Source organism: Chiloscyllium punctatum, chromosome 2 (assembly GCF_047496795.1).
Source record: "Chiloscyllium punctatum isolate Juve2018m chromosome 2, sChiPun1.3, whole genome shotgun sequence".
In the NCBI taxonomy this organism is placed as follows: domain Eukaryota; kingdom Metazoa; phylum Chordata; class Chondrichthyes; order Orectolobiformes; family Hemiscylliidae; genus Chiloscyllium; species Chiloscyllium punctatum.
In genome coordinates this window covers 8,727,115-8,752,506 of record NC_092740.1, presented here as the reverse complement: position 1 = coordinate 8,752,506, position 25,392 = coordinate 8,727,115, and the positions used below count along the sequence as shown (strand labels likewise).

At 43.1% G+C, this 25,392-nt stretch overlaps 1 protein-coding gene across 1 annotated transcript in view; it reads left to right on the top strand.

The window, feature by feature from the left end:
* The window catches only part of LOC140493693 (junctional adhesion molecule-like), a 36,562-nt gene that overhangs the window by 6,093 nt on the left and 5,077 nt on the right, over window positions 1–25,392 (top strand). Inside the window, exons 2-3 of the mRNA XM_072592431.1 lie at window positions 6,923–7,309; window positions 15,415–15,762. Coding sequence (XP_072448532.1) covers window positions 6,923–7,309; window positions 15,415–15,762 — 735 coding nt within the window. The remainder of the gene's footprint in view (window positions 1–6,922; window positions 7,310–15,414; window positions 15,763–25,392) is intronic.

Below are 25,392 nucleotides of genomic sequence, written 5' to 3'. Positions count from 1 at the left end.
GATGAAATTACTACACATTTGGATAGTAGTAACAGGATAGGTCAGAGTCAGCGTGGATTTATGAAGGAGAAATCATGCTTGACTAATCTTCTGGAATGTTTGAGGATGTAACTCTGAAGATGGACGAGGGGATCCAGTGGATGTAGTGTACCTGGACTTTCTGAAAGCCTTTGATAAAGTCCCACACAGGAGGTTAGTGAGCAAAATTAGGGCACGTGGTATTGGGGGCAAAGTACTGACTTGGACTGAAAGTTGGTTGGCTGACAGGAAACAAAGAGTAGTGATAAACGGCTCCCTTTAGGAATGGCAGGCAATGACCAGTGGGGTACCGCAGGGATCAGTGCTGGGACAGCAGCTTTTTACAATATATATTAATGATATAGAAGGTGGTATTAATAGTAACATTAGCAAATTTGCTGATGATACAAAGCTGGGTGGCAGGGTGAAATGTGAGGAGGATGTTAGGAGATTACAGGGTGATCTGGACAGGTTAGGCGAGTGGACAGATGCATGGCAGATGCAGTTTAATGTGGATAAATGTATGGTTATCCACTTTGGTGGCAAGAACAGGAAGGCAGATTACTACCTAAATGGAGTCAAGTTCGGTAAAGGGGCAGTATAAAGAGGTCTGGGTGTTCTTGTGCACCAGTCAATGAAGGTAAGCATGCAGGTACAGCGGGTGGTGAAGAAGGCTAATAGCATGCTGGCCTTCATAACAAGAGGGATTGAGTATAGAAGCAAAGAGATTCTTCTGCAGCTGTACAGGGTCCTGGTGAGACCAAACCTAGAGTATTGTGTGCCGTTCTGGTCTCCACATTTGAGGAAAGTCAATCTGGCTATTGAGGGAGTGCAATGTAGGTTCACGAGGTCAATTCCTGGAATGGCGGGATTACCTTACGCTGATAGACTGGAGCGACTGGGCTTGTATACCCTTGAGTTTAGAAGACTGAGAGGGGATCTGATTGAGACATATAAGATTATTAAAGGATTGGACACTCTGGAGGCAGGAAACATGTTTCTGCTGATGGGTGAGTGCCGAACCAGAGGACACAGCTTAAAAATAAGGGGTAGGCCATTTAGGACAGAGATGAGGAGAAACTTCTTCACCCAGACAGTGGTGGGTGTTTGGAATGCTCTGCCCCAGAGGGCAGTGGAGGCCCAGTCTCTGGATTCATTTGAGAAAGAGTTGGATAGATCTCTCAAGGATAGTGGAATCAAGGGTTATGGATACTGATTGAGGATGATAAGCCATGATCATATTGAATGGTGGTGCAGGCCCGAAGGGCAGAATGGCCTTCTCCTGCACCTATTGTCTATTGTCTATTCTTTGCATCCTCTCCAAAGCCTCTGTATCTTTCCTGTTGTAGGGTGACCAGAACTGGACACAATATTCCAAGTGTGGTCTCACCAGGGACTTGTAGAGCTGTAGCAAAATCTTACAGCTCTTAAACTCAATCACCTTTGTTAATGAAAGCCAAAACACGATATGCTTTGCTGTCCACTTGGGTGGCAACTTTGAGGGATCTATGTACTTGCACACCCAGATCCCTCTGTTACTCAACACTGTCAAGAATCCTGTCTTTAATCCGATATTCAGCATTCGATTTTGACCTTCCAAAATGCATCAGTTCACATTTATCCAGGTTGAACTCCATCTGCTATTTCTCAGCCCAGATCTGCATCCTGTCTATGTTGCGCTGCAGCCTGCAATAACCCTCAATACTATCAATGGCACCTCTAAACTTTATGTCATCTGCAAATTTACTAACCCACCCCTCAACCTCCTCATCCAAGTCATTTATAAAAACTACAAAGAACAGACCCCTGGGGGACCCCACTCATCATTGTCTTCCAGGCAGAATACTTTCCATCTACAACCACTCTCTGCCTTCTGTTAGCCAACCAATTCTGACTCCAGATAGCCAAATCTCCCTGTATCCCATACTTCCTGACATTTTGAATGAGCCTACTATGCGGAACCTTATCAAATGCCTTGCTGAAGTCCACATACACCAGATCAACTGCTTGACCTTCGTCGACCTGTCTTGTCACCTCCTCAAAGAACTTCTTCTTCTCCACAATCTCATTCTTAATAATGGATTGTAAAATCTTTCAAATAACCGAGGTCAGGCTAAACAGCCTATCGTATCCCATCTTCTGCCTCCCTCTCCTGAACAAAACCATTCTGTCTGTTTTTGATCCATCTCCACCTCTTAAGTGTAGATGAATTCTGCCCCTCAGAATTGCTTCCATAGTTTCCCTACCACTGAGGTTAGACTGACTGGCCTGTAGATACCTGGTTAATCCCTTGCTCACTTCTTGAATCATGGTACCACATTGGCTTTCCTCCTGTCTTCTGGCACCTCTCCATCTGCAGATCTAAGCTCCAACTGTATAACCTGAAGTCTTATCTTTAAGCTTTTCTACAAAGATAAGAGGATTATAATTAGCAAAAACTATTGTCTCATTAATTCCATATCAGACATAAATTTCAAAGTGTTGAAGAGCTGAGAGCAATGTTTCCTTTTCCATCGTTAAGCAATGTGAACCAACCAGGTAAGAATAACAAATTTCCTTCCCAAGAGTTTATGGTCATCATGAGATTCTTAATTCCAGATTTAAAATAAAATGAAACTCGACTATGGAGGGCTTTGAACTCCATTACCCCAGAAAATGACCTGGATCTCTAGATTTATAGCCTCCTGACAAGACAACTCCACTATTGCCCCCCCCAGTATTGGCAGTCACTTGTTTTGAGTGAACCACACACAATCTTCACTTTTCAGTACAATACTGAGCAATGACCTTGTTCCTGTCTTTCTTCACTGCTTCAATATGTGGTTTTGTAGCAATAATCTTCCCTCATGGAATCTCCTAGTAAACCACTGCAACCTCGTACAATTCATGTCAATCTTTTTTTGAAGCTTTTCCAATGTCGTTGGGTTTAGCTGCCTCTGGCTTCAGCACTGTAACCTATCGGGCCATAAGGGAAGGAGGATTGCTGGGTTGTCACGGGGAGTCACAATTGGAGATATCAGAATAACTGAGGTCAGAATGGATTTGGGCCAAAGGGAAGGCTGAAGGAAGATTTGATTGAGATATTCAAACTCATGAAGGGTCAGGATAGTGTCAATAGAGAGACAGTACCCACTCATGAAGGGTCAGGATAGTGTAGATAGAGAGAGACAGTACCCACTCATGAAGACTCAGGATAGTGTAGATAGAGAGAGACCGTACCCACTCATGAAGGGTCAGGATAGTGTAGATAGAGAGAGACCGTACCCACTCATGAAGGGATCAAGAACTAGAGGGCACAGTGGGATGGCAGTTTATAAAATATTATTGTTCACTCAGAATGTGGATTCAAAAGTGGAGTGAAAAGAGATTTTAGGTTTCAGTTCTGTGAAAGTGACTTGTTCATTTGAAACAAAGGGTCAGAATGTGATCTGGAACAGTGAAGTAAAGACACTGAGAAAGTGTCCTGGAGATAGGTGACCTGGAGAGTTCATTGCTGAATATTTACCAAGGTGAGTTTTACAGTCGATACAAACAGATTTTTCAGTACCACCAGTCAGCTGAGTTCAGAAGAGCAGAAGTCAGAAGAGTAGTTGTTTTAAAAAATTCTGAAAGTCTCCAGGTTGAGAGTTGTAAAAAAATCTCCAGATCATCAGCATTGAAAATAAGTCTGAAGCTGTTTCAGTTCTCAAAGGAAGAGGGAGAGAAAGAGTCAATGAGTTAGTTTATGTTAATGCATTTCATAGAGAGACAGAGAGAATCCTATCTGGTGAAAATGCTGAGATTCAGTTGAGTGAGACATCCTTAAGTGAAGCTTACTGAAGTCACTGTAGACGACATCAACTGTATTATTCTCATCTTCATACCTCGTCACCTCCTCTAAAATTCCATCAAATCCAATTCAATCAAATTCCTTTACAAATTCATGCTAAATATCCTGGATTAACCTTTGTCTCTCCAAGTAATTATTCATTCTGTCCCTCAGAATTGTTTCCAATATTTTCCCCACCATTCATGTTGGCCTCACTGGCTTGTACTCTCCTGGTTTATCACTACCACCCTTGAACAATAGGGTAACATGTAAAGGGATGATTGGCAAGTGAAATAACAAGGGTTCAGAGATACTGTGCTCTTGTTAGAGTGAAGGGTAAGGCCAGTAAGATGAGGGAACAATGGATGAGTAAATATATTGAGGCTCTGGTTAAGAATATGAAAGAGTCATGTCTTAGGTGTAGACAACTGGGATCAAGTGAATCTCTTGAAGAGTGTAAGGGCTATCGGGGCATTCTTATGAGGGATATCAGGAGGGCAAAAAGTGGACATCAGATAACCTCAGTAGATAAGGCTGAGGATAAGCCAACGATATTCTAGAAAGTCATTAGAAGTCAGAGAGCAACCAGGGAGGGAATAGGGCCTCTTCAAGATCAATGAGGTCATCTATGGGTAGAACCAGAGGAGAGGGGGGTGATATCCGAAACAAATATTTTGCATCAGTTTTTACTGTGGAGAAAGAAATTGATGCAAGGGAACTCAGGCAAATAAATATTAATGTCTTGAAAGCAACTCACTTTACTGAAGAGGAAGTGTTGGAGGTCTTGAAAAACATAAAAGTGGCTTTGTGCAGGGAAATCATGTGTCACAAACTTGACTGAGCTTTTTGAAAATGTTATCAAAAGACCAGTGAGGGCAGAGGGGGAGATATTGTTTACATGAACTTGTGTAAAGCTGTTGTCAAAGTTCCACATGGTGGACTAATTAGTGAAGTTAGGTGGCATGGGATTCAGGGAGAGAATGCCAGTTGGATACAAAATTTGCTTGATGGTAAGAGACAGAGTGTAGTGATGGAGGTTTGTTTTTACATTGATCCATGAGACCTCATTTGAGGAACATTCTAAGATATCATCCATCTTATGTCAGTGATTAACTCCTTCATCAATGTTGCAACACCCCCTCCTCTTTGACATTCCCCCTACCCCGACATGTCTCATCTCACAGTTCGATAGCCCAGAACATTGTGCTGTCAATCCTGTCACACCCTCAACTACGTGTCTGTGAAAACAACAATATCTCATCCCCACTCATTAATCTACACCCTCAGCTCGTCTGCCTTACTCACAAGTAAATGCCATCCATCCATGCCACACTCCCTTATGCCCTCACTTGACGATATTCACACTGCCTTCTGGATTTACTTGGATTTCCTTCTCATCGTCTGTTAGCTCAGTTGGTCTGGGATGTGGAGTGATGCCAACAAGGGATGTTTAATTCCCATATTGTCTGAGGTGACCATGAAGTTCGAATCTTCTCAACCTTGCTCCTTGTCTGAGGAAGAGTGACCCTCAGGTTAAATCATGACCAGTCATAACTTCCTTTAACGAGACAGGAGTTCTCTCGCACAATGATGAGTTTACTTTTTTACTTCAGTTTATTTTTTTCCATCTTCATGTCTCTCTGTATCCCCTCCCCCACACCCCCTCAATGCTTCGACAGCATCCCCCATCCCTCTGCTATGACTGATGAATGAGCCAGGTTGCTGAAGGCTGGCTGGGTAATAGAGTAGAAAGTGATGGGAAATAGAAAAGGTTCTGCAGGGAGGGCCCTGAGTCCTGCTCTTCAGATCACTCTGGGTCTCCTGGAACAATGGAGAGTTCAGATAATGGAGAGTCCAGTTACAAGTGGGGTTCCACAGGGATCAGTTCTGGGTCCTCTGCTGTTTGTAATTTTTATTAATGACTTGGATGAGGGAGTCGAAGGTTGGGTCTGTAAATTTGCAGATGATACAAAGATAGGTGGAGTTGTGGACAGTGAGGAGGGCATTTGTCATTTGCAAAGGGACTTAGATATGATGCAGAGCTGGGCTGAGGAGTGGCAGATGGAGTTCAACCCTGCCAAGTGTGAGGTTGTCCATTTTGGAAGAACAAATAAGAATGCGGAATACAGGGTTAATGGTAGGGTTCTTAGTCAGGTGGAGGAACAGAGGGATCTTGGGGTCTATGTACATAGATCTTTGAAAGTTGCCACTCAGGTGGATAGAGTTTGTAAGAAGGCCTATGGTCTATTATCGTTCATTAGCAGAGGGATTGAATTCAAGAGTCGTGAAGTGATGTTGCAGCTGTACAGGACTTTGGTTAGGCCACATTTGGAGTACTGTGTGCAGTTCTGGTCGCCTCACTTTAGGAAAGATGTAGAAGCTTTGGAGAGGTTGCAGAGAAGATTTACCAGGATGTTGCCTGGAATGGAGAATAGGTCGTACGAGGAGAGGTTGAGAGTTCTCGGCCTTTTCTTGTTGGAACGGCGAAGGATGAGGGGTGACTTGACAGAGGTTTATAAGATGATCAGAGGAATAGATAGAGTAGACAGGCAGAAACTTTTTCCCCGGGTACAACAGAGTGTTACAAAGGGACATAAATTTAAGGTGAAGGGTGGAAGGTATAGGGGAGATGTCAGGGCTGGGTTCTTTACCCAGTGAGTGGTGGGGGCATGGAATGCGCTGCCCGTGGGAGTGGTAGAGTCAGAATCATTGGCGACCTTTAAGCGGCATTTGGATAGGTACATGGATGGGTGCTTAATCTAGGATAGATGTTCGGCACAACATTGTGGGCCGAAGGGCCTGTTCTGTGCTGTATTGTTCTATGTTCTATGTTCTATAACTCTCAGGTACCAAACCCTCTCTTCAACCAACAGCGACAAACACCCACTGTCTAACATCAGGATGTTTACAAACCACCCAAAGCCCTCTGTTGTATCCAGCCCGGAGCTCCTTCCACTCTGTCACTCGTCTGTTCAGAAACCACAATTGTATCATATTATATCTTTTCTCACTCAATAACAGATTCAATGTCTTACCTCACTGTTTGGTGTCTGTGCTGTGTTCATATCCTCTCTCTCTCTCTCTCTCCCCCCACAGCGGATTCTGCTAATGGTTGGTCAATAACAATCGCGGATGGAGTGAGGGCTGAGGAAGGAGGCTCCGCTGTCTTACCCTGCAGCTTCACCCACCCTGACACTAACCTCACACTCACCGGCTCCATCTTATGGTACAAGGGGAAATCACGGGCTTTAATCTTTAAGTGCACAGATCCTGGTCCAGACCATTCCCAGGGTGAGCTGTGTGAGAATGTGATAATGCGGGACGGTGGGAATCGATTCAGATTCGTGGGGAACCTCAGCAACAAAGATGCCTCAATAATGATGGAGGGACTGAGCCGGGAGGATGCTGGTTCCTATCGGTGTCGTGTGGAGCTCAATATCGGCAAGTGTCAACCACGGTATCGAACACGTCTGAAAGTGGAAGGTGAGGAACAATGTTCTGATGTGTTACTGCCCTGACAACTCAATGGGGACAGGCTCCACCTGGTCTGGGAGCTCTTGGGTTGGTTCCTTCACTTGGGCTCTTCCAGTTGGTCTAAGGCAGGAGGCAGTGAGAAGGACAGAGACAGAGAGGCACAAAGAGAGAGAGAGAGAGAGAGGCATGACTGGGATTTAGAGACCATTCCATTACTAACTTTGAAACCTCCCACAGTTACACTCATTCATTATCATGTTCAAACTGGCTTCATTGCTCTGGGATCGGGAACAGAGAAAACATCACTGACAATCCAAGCTCCAAGATCCCCACCAATGAGGGTCCAGGTTTATCAGCATTGGGTGAGGACAAGAGAGACCTGGCACCTCCTGAACCCTCATTGGATGAGCTCATCTCAGGGTGAAGGAACCCTCAGTTCACATGAGCTGAGAACCTCACTGTTGCTATCCTCCACCTCTATTGGCTGAGGAGAAAATGGGGGGAGCTGTCCTTGCCAGAGGCTAATGTCCTGGGGATTGTGGCAGATTGTGAAATTTGAATTTGAAAATATCTAGAACTGAAAACTAGTCTAATAATGACTGTGTAATCGTCACCATTCAAAAAGAATCTGGGTTAATCATGTCCTTTTCGAAGGGAAATCTGCTATCCTTACCCGATCTGACCTACATGTGACTCCATACCCACAGTTATGTGTTTGACTCTTAACTGCCCCTCAGTTGTGGATAAGGAGTGAACCCAGGAGTGCAAATGAAACTGTGGCTGCAAGAGCAGGTCACAGGCTAAGAATCCTATGAATTTACACACCTCCTGACTCCAAAGCCTATTGGCCAGTCAGGAGTGTGATGAAATACTTCCCACTTGCCTGGAACAGTGCAGGAAAATATCTCACTGCTCTGTCATTATTACTGGGTCAAAGTCCTGGAAATCCCACCCTAACATCATTGTAGGAATAAAAATAACTATAAAATGCACTGCAGCAAGACAGCAACATTTCCTCCACCAGCACCTTCCAAAGTAGGGACCTTGAAGAGCTCAGTGAACAATGACATCAGATACAGGCCATCCTGACTTGGAACTATCTTTTCATTGTCCAAGTGGATGTGGGTGTCCCATGCACAGTCAGCCTTTATTGGCCAGCCCTGGAGAAGGAATGGTGAGCTGCCTTCTTGAACTGCTGTATTCCCTCAGCTGCAGGGACATTCACGATACGGTTGGGAAAGGATTTCCAAGGCTTTGTCCCAGTGACACTGAAGGAATGATGAAATATTCCCATCAGGGTGGTGAGTGTCTTGGAGGGAAGCTTGTAGGTGGAGATGTTCTCCTGTAACCCATGTTCATCAGTGAACAACCATCCCCATTCTGACCTTATGGTGGAGGGAGGGTCATTGACGATGCAGCTAAAGATGGTTAGACCAAGGACACACTAACCTGAGGAACTCCTGCAGAGATGTGCTCTGGAGCTGAGATGACTGATCTCCAAGAAGAACAACCAGCTTCCTCTGTGCCAGGTCTGACTGAAACCCATGGAGGTTTCCCCCCTCAGCTTCCCCCTGGATTCAGTTTTGCTCAGGTTCCTTGATGCTACACTCGCTCAAATACAGCCTTGATGTTAACAACAGGCACATTCGCCTGTACCTGTCTTTTTGTTTTTTCCGTTGTTTCCCTATTATTTACTATCTATGCTACTTAACTCTGTGATCTGCCTGTACTGCTCACAAGACAAAGCTTTTTGCCGTGCCTCGGTACATGTGACAATAAATTCAATTCAATTCGATTCGATTCAATTCGATTCGATTCGATTCAATTCAATTCAATTCAATTCAGTCACTGACAGCTTCCAGCAGTTTAATTGGCCAAATTGAAAATATGTAACATTTCACTGCAAACGAGATACCTCAGTTGTTTTGAGCATGATTTGAATCTAAACAATCAGATTAAATTATCCCCCCGAATATTAAAACCCAATCGAGTTTGAATTTATTGTTTTTGCCAACATCAAACTAATGAGACAATCTGATGTTTGGGGTATATAAAAAAAAAGCAGATATGTTGAAAGTTAGACAGAGAGTAACTGCCATTGAAAAACTGCTGTACAAAACACTCTCAATCAAAGGGACCTTCTTCATATGAAACATCTTTGCAGTGAAAGACAGAAGTCGATCCAGGAGATCTTTAGCTGAAAGAAGAAACACACTGACAATGACAGCCACTGTGTGGTTTTGTAATGAAGCTGATGTAATTTTAATACAGGTGGTTATTGGAACAGTATATTGTTATTGAGTTGGAGGCAGAAAGCAAGCAACTAAGGGAAAGGAAGCTTAGAGTTGGAAATAGTTGTTGTTTAATGTTCACTTTGAGAGTTAAAGAATAATTTGATTTTTTTGTTTAAGTATTGGAATTTGGGAGTTCTCTATCACTTAGACGTTAACAGATTACGATGTGAGATGAGCTTTTCTGGGTGTTTGGTTGAAGTCGCAGTTAAAGTTTCAGTTTGGGGGCTCATCTGCGATTTGGACCGGTTTAGACAGATCCAGTCTGAGATTTGAAAAGATTTGGGTACAAAAGATCCCAGCAGATTTAAACACTTGCCGATTAGTGTCCAAGATTTTTAAAGAAAATGTAGGTGAGAGAATTGATTTATTTTCAGTTATTTGTGGTTGGTTAAATCAAAAGTCGGAGGTCACACCCTTGGATTGTGTATCAGAGGAGAGAGAGAGATCAAATCAGGCAGGTGAGTTAGCTAAACAGCACTGAAAGAGGGTGCAGTGTAGATTGAAGCAGGTGGCAGATAAAAACTCCGGAATTCAGACATTTTCCCGTGGGGATGACGTGTTAGTATTGTTACCAATGGCAGGATATCCTTTCAAAGTCAGGTTCTGTGGTCCCTGACAAATTGAGAAAAAAGTTGAGTCAGGTAAACTATCTGGTAAAGATGCTGGACAGGAAAAAACTATATTGGGTATGTCATGGGAATATGTTGAAACATTATTATAATAGAGAGAGGGGGAACTGGAGGAACAGTGTTAGTTACTGGCCCACAGAGTGAGGAATCAAATCTCATGCTGTGCAGTTTGATTGCCTGAAAATATATTAAACAATGAAGAAGTCCTTGAGGAGTGGGATAGGTTAGTGAACAATCTGTCCCAGGAACAAAGAACCAGTTGAAATGATTGTTGCAGCAGTACAAGGACATATGCAGGAATAAGATGGAGAGGCCTGATCCTCTTGTGCATGAGGTAGAAGTAGGGAATGCTGTTCCAATAAAACAACACACCTACAGGCTTAATCCTTTCAATGCCACACAGGTCCAGAAGGAAGTGGATGCAATGCGCAATGAAGCTATCATCGAACTGAGTCAAAGCAAGTGGAGTTCGATGATCATGTTAGTTGCCAAACCTGACGGGATCAATACTAAAATTGGAGGACTGTACAGAAAAATTTGGACAATCCCCTTATATCACAAAGTTGGACTTACTGTTTGGGTATTGTCATCCCTTTATCAGAGAAAGTGAAATACATTTCTGTGTTTGTCACCCCAAATGGGTTATGTCAATTCAATGTCCTGCCCTTTGGAATGAAGAACACACCAGCCACATTTAAAAGGCTCGTGAACAGAGGTGTGGCTGTGGTAACAAACTGTGCAGTACATCTGGATGATGCAGTGATCTATAGTGAGTCATGGAAAGATCACATGGTACAGTTGGCACACAGCTCTTTGAAGGATTAAGAGAAGCAAAGCGGTAATAAAATTGAAGAAAACACAATTTGTGAAGGCAGAGGAGACATTATTGGGACAATACATCGGGCATGAAATGTTGACCCTCAGGAATGCAAAGACAAAGACCATCGAGGAATTTCCACAAACAACCTCAAAGAAAGAAGTGCTTTGATTTTGGGGACTAAGTGGATTCTACTGGGAGTTTGTTCCAAATGTCAGCAGGGTAGTGACTTCACTCACGGATTTCCTGAAGAAGACCACAACATTTCGGTGGATGGAACAATGCCTGGAGACACTTGACAATGTAAGAGTTGTATTAACCGCGGCACCAGTTTTAGCTGCACCAAATGTTGCAATCAAAGTTGCAATCGATGCTCATGATATTGGTCTTGAGGCTGTACTGCTACAGGAAGATGATGATGGAATTGAATAGCCAGTTGGTTACTTTTCAAAGAAACCCAACACCCACCAGAGAAAAATATTCTACCATCGAAAAGGAATTATTGAGTTTGGTACTGTCGGAACAACATTATCGCAAATTTAATGGATAAATTTTAAATAAGGTTGAACAGATAACAATGTTATACATATGTGTGCGGAAATTAATATGAACTTCAATTAATATCCTATGAATTTCATTGTCATGGGATTAAGAATTAGGCAAAAAATGGAGACATCTTTTCATTATGATGGTCCATTTTTTTTCGGGGGGGGGTTGTTATGAAGTTGAAGGTGCGTACTGTACCTTTAAGTGAGAGTGAAAGCTGTTCTGCACTGAGAACATGCAGGCACCTGTCACGTGACTAACGAGCAGTCTCAGACTGTACTGGAAAATTGAAAATATGTAACATTTAGCTGTAAACTAGATACCAGTTGCTTTGACCATAATTTAAATCTCACCAATCCGTTTAAATTATGCCCCAGGATACTAAAACACAATCGAGTTTGAATTTATTGTTTTTGCCAACTTCACAACAATGAAATCACCTGATGTTTGGGGGATAAAAAAAAGCAGACATTTTGAAAGTTAGACAGAGAGTAACTGCCATTGAGAAACTGCGATTCAAATCATTCTCTATCAAAGGTACCTTTCTCATATGAAACATCTTTACAGTGAAAGACAGAAGACAACTAAGGGACTTCTTGAGCTGAAAGAAGAAACACACCAGTAATAACAGCGACTGTGTGGTTTTGTAACGAAGCTGATGTAACTTTAATATGGGTGGTTCTTGGAACAGTAGATTGTTATAGAGTTGGAGACAGATAACAAGCAGTTTAGGGAAAGGAGGCTAAGAGTTGGAAATAGATGTTGTTTAATGTTCACTTTGAGAGTTAAAGAATAAATTGATTTTTAATATAAAAGTGAATTTTTGGAGTTCTCTGTTCCTCATACTTTAACAGATGGCGATGCGAGGTGAGCTTTTCTGGGTGTTTGGTTTAATTAGCAGAAGGCTTCACCGCCGTCTCATAACAGCAGCTTCACCTGGGCAATCAGGATGGACAATACATGTACATCATCTGGGCCAGTGATACCCATGATGGAATAAAACAAAAGGAGAAATTAATGAAACAAAGAACATCCTGAGGAAAAACCAAAAACAAAGCTGCAGATGCTGCAAATCCGAAACAAAAATGGAAATTGTCAGAAAAGCTCAGCAGGTCTGGGAGCACCTGTGGAGAGAAATCAGAGTTAACGTTTCAGGCAGAGTGACCCTTCCTCAAGATGCTGAGAAGTTTGACAAGACAGATTCTGAGAGGATATTTGTTCTTGTGAACAGAAGTCAAACAGGGGAACAATTGCAAAATAACGGATTTTCTATGTAAATTGAGATGAGGAAACATTTAATCTCTCAGCTCCTCTTTTAAGTTCATGAAGCAAAGAACCACATGGCTGATTATCCCCCTCCTCCTGCACCCAAATATCTGACTTAATGTAGAAAAGTTTAATCTGGACTCTGAGTTTAAATTAACCTGTGCTCATTTCAAAGGTCACAGGTTGGAGCTGGTGAATGGTTCCATTAGGAATGACACCAGGGGGTTCTCCTTCACACAGAGTGTGGTCAATACTTTGAACGTGTTTGCTGGACAGAGTGAGGGGGAAAGCTGTAAAATCCTTGACCTCATTTAAAGAAAATTAACTTTGAGCAACGGGTGGAGGGTTCTGCATGAATGAATTCAGGAGGGTTCAATGGATCCAATCTGTAAGTACCTTCAGCAGTCACACGGCACCAGGTTATAGTCCAACAGGTTTATTTGAAATAACAAGGTTCAGAGTACTGCTCCTGAATCAGGTGAAGTCCTTGTATCATGTGACTTCTGACTTTGTCCACCTCAGTGCAACACTGGCATCTCCACATCATGGAAATATCTTGTAATCAAGATTTGGAGATGCCGGTGTTGGACTGGGATGTACAAAGGTAAAAATCACACAACACCAGGTTATAGTCCAACAGGTTTATCTGGAAGCACTCGCTTTTGGAGCACTACTCCTTCATCAGGTGGTTGTGAAGTATAAGCTTGTAAGACACACAATTTATTGCAAAGGTTTACAGCTGACGTAACTGAAATTATATATTGAAAAAGATCTGGATTATTTGTTAAGTCTCTCATCCATTGGAATGACCATGTTGGCTTCAATTCTTTTACATGTAGATCACAAAACATTTTTTTAAAAGTTACATTCACAAGTGAAATTTAACAATTGGTGTCTGTCAGCCCAGATAATGTATTGAAGGTGTGAGCTCCCCTGGGTGATACTGTCTGTGCCACAATGTTTAGACTGATTCTAATCGAAAAAAATGAAGTTATAGAATCTTACATAGATTTTTGAGCAAAGTAAAATGTAACTCTGCAAGTACAAATTCACCCCCACAAAATTATATGTGCATATGTGTGTGTGTGTGTGTGTGTGTGTGTGTGGGGCGGGGGTGGGGAAGGGGGGAGGGGGGTGGTTGTGAATGTCTGTGAGGAGTGTGTGCCTGTATGTGAGTGTAAGTATAAAGTCTGTGAGAGGGGCATGTGTGAGTGTGGCAGTGTATGTGTGAGCGTATGAGAGAGGGTTTGCATCAGTGTGTGCGTCCGTAGGAGTGTGTGTGTGTGTGTGTAGCGTGATGCGGTCACTTGTCATGTGACATGAACCCAAGATCCTGGTTGAGGCCATCCCCATGGGTACCGAACTTGGCCAAGAGCCTCTGCTCGGCCAGTTTTTGTTGCTGCCTGTCCCGAAGTCTGCCTTGGAGGATGGTCACCTGAAAGTCCAAGGTTGAATGTCCCAGACTGCTGTATGTGGCAGGGACTCATGCAACTCAGCCAATGTTGTCTATCCCATTCGCTGCAGGCAAGGATGCCCTGAGGCATGCTACATTGGTGAGAGCAAGGAGAGGCTACAGCAACGGATGGATGGGCACCGTACAACAATCAACAGACAGGACTGCTCCCCCCCGTCCCCCACCTCCACAGTCAGAGAACACTTCAGCGGTCCTACACACACACACACACACACACACATACACTCCTCTCGACACACATACGGACGCAGATACTCTTTCATACGCTCACAAATACACTCCCACAATCACACATGCTCAGTCTTACAGACTTATACCCCTTTATACTCATACTCACACACGCGTACACTCTTTCACAGACACTCACAGCCACCCCCCAAAAAACACACACACACACCCACACACACACACATATACGTTTGTGGGGTGAATTTGTACTTTCAGAGTTTCATCAAATTTTGCTCAAAAAACTGCATGAATCCATGTAAGTTTCTATAAAGTCAATTTTTAGATTAGAATCAGTCTAAATGTTGTGGCACAGACAGTAACACCCAGGGGAGCTCACACCTTCAATACATTACCTTGGCTGACAGACACCAATTGTTAAAGTTCACTTGAGAATGTAATTTTTAAAAGAAAATTGTGATTTACATATAAAAGAACTGAAACCAACATGGTCACTCACAGACGAGAGACTTAACAAATATCCTGGTCTTTTTCAATATATAATTTCAGTTACATCACACTGTAAACATTTGCTATAAATTCTGTGTCTTACAATCTTATATCCACAATCACCTGATGAAGGAGCAGCACTCTGAAATCTAGTGCTTCAAATTAAACCTGTTGGACTATAACCTGGTGATATCTGATTTTTAATCTTGTAATCAAGGTTTTCAAATTGAGTGGCGAGGAGAAATTTTGATCAGGGTGACTCTTCTTGGGGAATGTCCAGCACAGACCTGTTAGAGATATGAGTGGAGTCTTTAATTGCTCATTTTATTGTGAAGTTGAAAGGAATGTAACATATTGAAATAAGACCTTCTGCACACTGATCTCATCCATTCTGATGTTTGTCCTTTCCTCAGATGTTCAGGGAGACCTCTCAGTGGTGAGTGGGACAGAGGGAGATTCAGTTACTTTACCCTGTATCTTTGAGACCAGATCCTACCCTCCCCTGACCACTGTTACCTGGATGAGGAAGGAGCCCTACCAACACATCGTTACATTTACAGCCCAATCACAGGGAACCTGGACAACTGGACGCGGTGGAAATCGGTACGAGCTCATCGGGAACCCAGGGGAGGGAAACGCCTCAATCAGGATAAACCAGCTGAGACTGAGGGACAATCACACTTACCTGTGTCTGGTGGAGTACAGATCAAGAGTCAATCTTTTGTATCTAATCCAGAAAGAGACACGGCTGCAGGTACATGGTAAGAAACCGTTCACACATTCTTCAGCCTGTAGAAGGTGCACAATGAGAGTGGAACAGATTCTGTGAATGTTTTGTGATTTGATTTTCTGCTGAAAGGACATGGAACTAAAACACTAACCCTGTTTCTCTCCATCGGTATTGTCTGCACTGCTGAGTGTTTGCAGCATTTTGATGTTTAATTAAAATGTCCAGCATCTGTAGTATTTTAACTTTGGGATTCAAATTGAATTTTTTTCAATATTTAATGTACTATGCTTTGCTGATATTTTTTAGGTGCTTCTGATGTAAGTATTGAAAGACATTGACACACTGAGAATATTTAGCTCAATCTCCAAATGACCCAAAGTTATACTGACATTAAGATCATTCCCCCAGTGTCCATCTGACTGTGTGAGGCATCCCAGACACGTGGGACCTATCCGAGCCCTGCATTCACCCATGGGCGAAAACAGGAGTTGGTGGTGTACTGTTACTGTCACTGGGTGACTAATCCAGACACCCAATTCTGGGGCCGTGGGTTCAAATCCCAGCAGCAGGTGAATTTTTTTTTGAATCTGGAATTTAAAAAAAAGCTAACCTAATGGTTGCATGTGACCATTGTTGAGATTTAGAAAAGCTGATCTGATTCAATCATACACTTTAGGGAATCTGGGTTAGAACAATAGAACAATAGAACAATACAGCATAGAACAGGCCCTTCGGCCCACGATGTTGTGCCGAACTTCTATCCTAGATTAAGCACCCATCCATGTACCTATCCAAATGCCGCTTAAAGGTCGCCAATGAATCTGACTCTACCACTCCCACGGGCAGCGCATTCCATGCCCCCACCACTCTCTGGGTGAAGAACCCACCCCTGACATCTCCCCTATACCTTCCACCCTTCACCTTAAATTTATGTCCCCTTGTAACACTCTGTTGTACCCGGGGAAAAAGTTTCTGACTGTCTACTCTATCTATTCCTCTGATCATCTTATAAACCTCTATCAAGTCACCCCTCATCCTTCGCCGTTCCAACGAGAAAAGGCCGAGAACTCTCAACCTATCCTCGTACGACCTACACTCCATTCCAGGCAACATTCTGGTAAATCTTCTCTGCACCCTCTCCAAAGCTTCCACATCTTTCCTAAAGTGAGGCGACCAGAACTGCACACAGTACTCCAAATGTGGCCTAACCAAAGTCCTGTACAGCTGCAACATCACCTCACGACTCTTGAATTCAATCCCTCTGCTAATGAACGATAATACTCCATAGGCCTTCTTACAAACTCTATCCACCTGAGTGGCAACCTTCAAAGATCTATGTACATAGACCCCAAGATCCCTCTGTTCCTCCACCTGACCAAGAACCCTACCATTAACCCTGTATTCCGCATTCTTATTTGTTCTTCCAAAATGGACAACTTCACACTTGGCAGGGTTGAACTCCATCTGCCACTCCTCAGCCCAGCTCTGCATCATATCTAAGTCCCTCTGCAGCCGACAACAGCCCTCCTCACTGTCCACAACTCCACCTATCTTCGTATCATCTGCAAATTTACTGACCCACCCTTCGACTCCCTCATCTAAGTCATTAATAAAAATTACAAACAGCAGAGGACCCAGAACTGATCCCTGCGGAACTCCACTTGTAACTGGACTCCATGCTGAATATTTACCATCTACTACCACTCTCTGACTTCGACCGGTTAGCCAGTTTTCTATCCAATTGGCCAAATTTCCCTCTATCCCATGCCTCCTGACTTTGGATCAGTTAGCTGGATGGTTGGTTTCCAAAGCAGTGTGATGCCAACAGTGTGGGTTCAATCCCCACATTGGCTCAGGTGACCATGAAGGACCCTCCTTCTCAACTCTCCCCTCACTGAGGTGTGGTGGCCCTCAGGTTAAACCACCACCAGTTGTCTCTCTCTCTCTCTCTCTCTCAAGAGAAAGCAGCCCATGGTCTGGTAATAATATAACAACTTGATTTAGGGAATGAAATCTGCCATTCACACTCAGTGTCATGTGTTGCCATATGCAGAATCTTGAGCCCTCTCTCTCCATCAGCACCACCTCACACAGACTCAGGGCTGCTCATAATCCACCAACTCTGCACAGTCCACTTCTAACTCTGTATTGGGAAAACAAAACACTGACTGGGTGATTACTTTGCAGAACAGAAATGTTCTGCCCACAAAAAAATGATTCTCAGCATCCAGTTGCCTGCCATTTCCACACACCACCTTTTGGGGACCCAGTGACCTTCTGGACTCAATATTGAGCTGAATAACTTTAGGGCCACAGCACCTTCTCCTACCTCCTTCCCCCAACCCCCACACACCAGGCCTTGTCATCACATGGGCTACTACCAAAACAATCCATTGTCAGTGATGAATGGTCCCCATCAGCAGCTGTTCATTCTCCCAGGCTGACCTTTCCCCTTTTGTTTGTCTGTCCAATTGCTTTTCTCTCTGTCTGGGGTCTGTTTCCACTGAGTGTTTACTCCTGTCCCCTCACCCCCCTCCCCATCTTCAGCCTCTATACCAACCTTTTCCCAGCTATAATCAGTTATAGAGTCATACAGCACAGGAGCAGACCCTTCAGTTCAACGAGTCCATGCTGACCATAATCCCAAACTAAAGTAGCCCCACCTGCCTGCGCTTTGTACATATCCCTCCAATCATTTCTTTTTCATGAAATTATCTAAATGCCTTTTAAACGTTGTAACTGTCCCCACATCCACCATTTCCTCTGGAAGTTTATTCCACATAAACCACTCTCTATGTAAAATAAAAACTGCCCCTTAGAGGCATAGAGTCATAGAGATGTGCAGCATGGAAACAGACCCTTCGGTCCAACCCGTCCAGGCCGACCAGATATCCCAACCCAATCTCGTTCCACCTTCCAGCACCCGGCCTATATCCCTCCAAACACTTCCTATTCATATACCCATCCAAATGCCTCTTAAATGTTGCAATTGTACCAGCCTACACCACTTCGTCTGGCAGCTCATTCCATACAGATACCACCCTCTGCGTGAAGTCTGTTTTATATCTTTCCCCTCTCACCCTAAACCTACGCCCTCTAGTTCTGGACTCTCCAACACCAGGGAAAAGATTTTGCCTAATTATCCTATTCATGCCTTTCGTAATTTCGTAAACCTTTATAAGGTCACCCCTCAGCCTCCTTCCTTATGTCTTTTTAAAATCTTTCTCCTCTCACCTTAAAGATATGCCTCAGTCTTGAAATCTCCCACATGAGCAAAAAGACACCTGCCATTCACCTTATCTATATTCCTCATGCTTTTATCGATCTTGATAAGGTCACCTCTCAATCTTGTACGCCCCAGTGAGAAATGTCCTAGTCGCTCCGGACTCTTCCAATAACTCAAGGCCTGCTTTATTTGCAACATCCTGGTAAATCTCTTCTCCAGCTAAATGATATCCTTGCAATAACAGGGTGACCAGAACTGGACACAATAGAGGCCTCACCAGCATCCTGTCCAACCTGAACATAACATCCCAACTCCGATTGAAAAAGGTCTAATCAATGAAGGCAAGTGTGCTGAACCACCATATACAGAGATGATGCAAATTTGGAAGAATTCTGTACCTGAATCCCTCGGTCTCTGTTCTTCAGCACTACCCAAGGCCCTACTTTTAATTGTGTAAGTCTTCCCTTTGTTTGTTTTCCCAAAGTGCAACACCTCACACTTATCTTAAACTCCATCTGTCACTCTTCAGCCCATTGACCATTTGATTAAGATTTTTTTGTATTCTAAGATAACCTTCTTCACTGTTCAATATTCTATCAATTTTGGTATCAACCACAAACTTGCAAAACATGCTCTTTGTAGTCTCTTCGAAATTGTACATATAAGTGACTGATAAAAGTGGGCCCAGCACTGATCCCCGTGGAACACTGCTGGTCACAGGCCTCCAGAACAAAACCCTCCCTCCACCGTCACTCTCTGTCTTCTGCCTTTCAGCCAATTGTGCATCCACTTGCCAAGCTCACCCTGAATCCCATGGGATCTAACTTCACTAATTAGTCTACCATGCGGAGCCTTGTCAAAGGATTTACCAAATTCTAAGTAAACAATGTTTACCCCTCTGCCCTCATCAATTTTCATGTTTACTTCTTCAAAAACCTCCATCAAGTTTGTGAGACACGATATCCCTTGCACAAACCCATGCTGACTATCCCGAATCATTCCTTGCCTCTCCAAATGCATATAAATCCAAACTTTCAGAACAACTTACTCACCACCGAAGTCAGACTCACAGGTCTGAAGTTCCCAGGCTTCTCCTGACATTCCTTCTTGAACATGAGCCACTCTCCAGTCATTCAGCACCTGACTGTTATTTATGGATGATACAAATGTTCCTGGAGGGGGCCCAGCAATTTCCTCTTCACTTCTGACAATGTCCTGGGATTGAGTAGATCACGTCTCAGAGATATATATTTATATTTTCAAAGACCTCTAACAATTCCTCTTCTGTATTACAAGCTGTTTTCAAAACATCAATATTTATTTCTCAGAGTTCTCTAGCCTCCAATTCTTTCTACACAGTAAAAACTGACACAAAATATTCATTTGATATCTCTCCCATCTCCTGAGGGGTGGCATGATGGCTCAGTGGTTAGCACTGGCACCAGGGACCTGAGTTCAATTCCAGCCTCAGGCAGCTGGAGTTTGCGTGTTCTCCCTGTGTGGTGAGGGTTTCCTCCCACAGTCCAAAGATGTGCAGGTTCGGTGAATTGGCCATGCTACGTTGCCCATAGTGTGAGGTGCATTAGTCAGTGGAAATGAGTCTGGGTGGGTTGCACTTTGGCAGGTCGGTGTGGACTTGTTGGTCCAAAGGGCCTGTACATTTATCCCTTCACCTAACACTACGGTCAATTTTAGCTTAGCCAATTCACCAAATGTGCACATTTTGTGGACTGTGGGAGGAAACCGGAGCACCCGGAGGAGACCCACGCAGACACGGGGAGAATGTGCAAACTCCACACAGACAGTCGCCTGAGGCGTAGAATTGAACCCGAGTTTCTGGCGCTGTGAGGCAGCTGTGCTAAACACTGTGCCACCGTGCTGCCCACATTGTAGGGAATCGAAAACACAAAGGCAATCTCTTTGATTTTTAAGGAGACTTACACTCTATCTCTTGTTGCTGTCTTGGTCTTAATGTACTTACACAATCCCTTTGGATTATCCTTAACCTTATTTGTTGAGGTTATCCCATATCCTTTCTTTGACTTCCTGATCTCCCTCTTATGAATGGCCTGACACTCATTATACAGTGCAAGAGATCCATTTGGACCCAGTTGTTTATATTTAGTGTATGATTCTGTCCTATCCCTGACTGGAACCTCTATCTCTTTATTCACCCATTGTTCCCGAAAGCAGTACAGTTGAAACCATCCTTTGTGAACGGTCTTTTCAGACTCAGAAGAGATCGCAGTGATCCAAGAATCTGAATCCCTGAACATTACACCACCTCTTCTGCCATTGATTTGTCTCCTTTATCCTTTTGTTCCCTCATCTGAGCTTGGCCCTGGGAGTAAATTAGAGATTACTACTTTTGAGGGTCTAGTTTTTAAATCTTCTACCTAACCTCTGATATTCACTTTGTAAAGCTTTTATTCTTTCCCTTCAATGTGTACAAAAACTTCCAGTATCTCACTCTTCCCTTTAACAGAATGTGTCAAACATTTTGCAATGTCCTTAATCCTAGCACCAAGAAAACAGTATAATATCCTAGATTCATGCTCACTGCTGCGGAACCTCCTATCTGTGCCCTTGACAGGAGAATCACCGACAACAATTATTCTTTTAAATTTGTCAAACCCCTCCAAACATAAGATTCATTCTTACAGCCCAAGATCTGACTGTCCCTCCTAATTTCCTCTGAGAGACTATCCTTTCAACAGTACGAGAGATTTCTGAACTACCTTCTTACCTTTCCTGACAGTCATCCTTCTATCTGACTGATCCTGCTGTGTTATCACCTCTCAAAATCTACTGGCCATCTAACTCTGTGTCTCTTGTATGCCTGCAATGTCATTAAGTCTAAAAAGAAGCAACTTACAATAGCATATTATCTCTAAAATAAACTACCTTTCTTTATCCAAAGATAAACCTTTCTTTATCCAAAGAGTTAATATTAAGCACAAGTGGTCCAGCCCCAGCTATCAATGTTCTGATTAAAAATAAAATCCCACGTGTCAGCCTGTCCAAGAGGTGTGTAAACACAACTAGGTTTGAAACAAAACATTCCTCAGCAATTAAAAAAAAAAATTGCTTTAGTGAGTTTAAAAACATCTCTCTCATAATTTCATAGTGGAAAAAGACTGAACAGTCCACATGTGGGCCTGTCCAAAACTTCCATTGAGAAAACTCCATTTCATAAAAAATTGTGTGAGGTTGTTTTGCTTCTTTTGCATTTTTGACGAGAAAAGAGCTAAAAATGAATCAAATAAAAAGCTTATATTAATGAAATTTAATAAACGTAAGAAATCTCAAAGTAAATCTGGAAATAAATCTGAATCTCAGGAGCAGCTGCAAGATCCACACTCCTCTCGGTCCACCTTTTTTGATCATTTTATGTCTGAAGATGTGTCACTGGACCCAAAACATTAACTCTACTTTCTCTGCAGAGATGCCACTGTACCTGCTGAGTTTTTCCCACAATTTCTGTTTTTGTCTCTGCCATCCTTACTTGGTCAGGTCTCCAGGACAGGGGTTGACAGTACATCAGTATTGAAGAAGGGTGTTCACTGTGTCAGGTCAGTGGAAGCGAGTGTGGGTCCTGGAGGTTGGGTCAGGGGCTGTGTGAGGAACAGCACTAGGTCCCATGATTTCTGTAAAATCTTTCAAATAACCGAGGTCAGGCTAAACAGCCTATCGAATCCCATCTTCTGCCTCGCTCTCCTTAACAAAACCATTCTGTCTGCCTTTGATCCATCTCCATCTCTTAAGTGTAGATGAATTCTGCCCCTCAGAATTGCTTCCATAGTTTCCCTACCACTGAGGTTAGACTGACTGGCCTGTAGATACCTGGTTAATCCCTTGCTCACTTCTTGAATCATGGTACCACATTGGCTTTCCTCCTGTCTTCTGGCACCTCTCCATCTGCAGGTCTAAGCTCCATCTGTATGACCTGAAGTCTTCTCTTTAAGCTTTTCTACAAGATTAGCAGATTATAATTAGCAAAAACTGTTGTCTCATTAATTCCATATCAGACATAAATTTCAAAGTGTTGAAGAGCTGATAGCAATGTTTCCTTTTCCATCGTTAAGCAATGTGAACCGTCCAGGTAAGAATAACAAATTTCCTTCCCGAGAGTTTATGGTCATCATGAGATTCTTAATTCCAGATTTAAAATAAATGAAACTCGACGATGGAGGGCTTTGAACTCCATTACCCCAGAAAATGACCTGGATCTCTAGATTTATAGCCTCCTTACAAGACAACTCTGCTATTGCACCCCCGAGTAATGGCAGTCACTTGTCTTGAGTGAACCACACAGAATCTTCACTTTTCAGTACAATACTGAGCAATGACCTTGTTCCTGTCTTTCTTCACTGCTTCAATATGTGGTTTTGTAGCAATAATCTTCCCTCATGGAATCTCCTAGTAAACCACTCCAATCTCGTACAATTCATGTCAATCTTTTTTCGAAGCTTTTCCAATGTCGTTGGGTCTAGCTGCCTCTGGCTTCAGCACTGTAACCTATCGGGCCATAAGGGAGGGAGGATTGCTGGGTTGTCACGGGGAGTCAGTATTCTGGTCTTGGTGAGCTAAGTGATCTTGACATTGAGCTTATGTCCTGTTCAATATGTAGGACATTGTTGTGGTGCAGTGGGGAGTGTCCCCACTTCAAGTCACATTTTGCCTTCAGCCTACTCAGGACTCTACCAGAGATTGTCATCATGAATGGATCCTAATTCGCTAGATGGCCCTTTAAGAGAAAGTTGGGAGTCAATTATAACACTTTATTACATAGGAGATGTTGTGACAACATACACCTTAAACTGCTGTCAATCATTACATACTTCATCAGCATATGATGGGTCAGCCCCATGACTTGTTAGACAGTCTGAAGCAGCAAAATCGAAGTCAGATTGACAATAAACATCACATCCCAGTCAATCAAAATATTCCCTTCACATAAAAACACACATTATTGTTTCACATACACACTGATCCTGTGTGTGCCTGTTATTTTTGCATCGAAGAGAAGAACATAATAAAGGGATAATTGAACAGAGATATTTCAAATCATACAATCTTTAGATAGAGTGGATAGAATGTTTCCCCTTGAACTTCACAATTGGAGACATCAGAATAACTGAGGTCAGAATGGATTTGGGCCAAAGGGAAGGCTGAGGGAAGATTTGATTGAGATGTTCAAACTCATGAAGGGTCAGGATAGTGTCAATAGAGAGACTGTACCCACTCATGAAGGGTCAGGATAGTGTAGATAGAGAGAGACTGTACCCACTCATGAAGGGTCAGGATAGTGTAGATAGAGAGAGACCGTACCCACTCATGAAGGGTCAGGATAGTGTAGATAGAGAGAGACTGTACCCACTCATGAAGGGTCAGGATAGTGTAGATAGAGAGAGACCGTACCCACTCATGAAGGGTCAGGATAGTGTAGATAGAGAGAGACTGTACCCACTCATGAAGGGTCAGGATAGTGTCAATAGAGAGACTGTACCCACTCATGAAGGGTCAGGATAGTGTAGATAGAGAGACCGTACCCACTCATGAAGGGATCAAGAACTAGAGGGCACAGTGGGATGGCAGTTTATAAAATATTATTGTTCACTCAGAATGTGGGTTCAAAAGTGGAGTGAAAAGAGATTTTAGGTTTCAGTTCTGTGAAAGTGACTTGTTCATTTGAAACAAAGGGTCAGAATGTGATCTGGAACATTGAAGTAAAGACACTGAGAAAGTGTCTAGATTAGATTAGATTAGATTACTTACAGTGTGGAAACAGGCCCTTCGGCCCAACAAGTCCACACCGCCCCGCCGAAGCGTAACCCACCCATACCCCTACATCTACATTTACCCCTTACCTAACACTATGGGCAATTTAGCATGGCCAATTCACCTGGCCTGCACATCTTTGGACTGTGGGAGGAAACCAGAGCACCCGGAGGAAACCCACGCAGACACGGGGAGAACGTGCAAACTCCACACAGTCAGTCGCCTGAGGCGAGAATTGAACGCAGGTCTCAGGCGCTGTGAGGCAGCAGTGCTAACCACTGTGCCACCGTGCCGCCCATGTCCTGGAGATAAGTGACCTGGAGCGTTCATTGCTGAATATTTACCAAGGTGAGTTTTACAGTCGATACAAACAGATTTTTGAATACCACCAGTCAGCTGAGTTCAGAAGAACAGTAGTCGGAAGAATAGTTGTTTTAAAAAAATTCCGAAAGTCTCCAGGTTGAGAGTTGTAAAAAAATCTCCAGATCATCAGCGTTGAAAATAAGTCTGAAGCTGTTTCAGTACTCAAAGGAAGAGGGAGAGAAAGAGTCAATGAGTTGGTTTATGTTAATGCATTTCATAGAGAGACAGAGAGAATCCTATCTGGTGAAAATGCTGAGATTCAGTTGAGTGAGACATCCTTAAGTGAAGCTT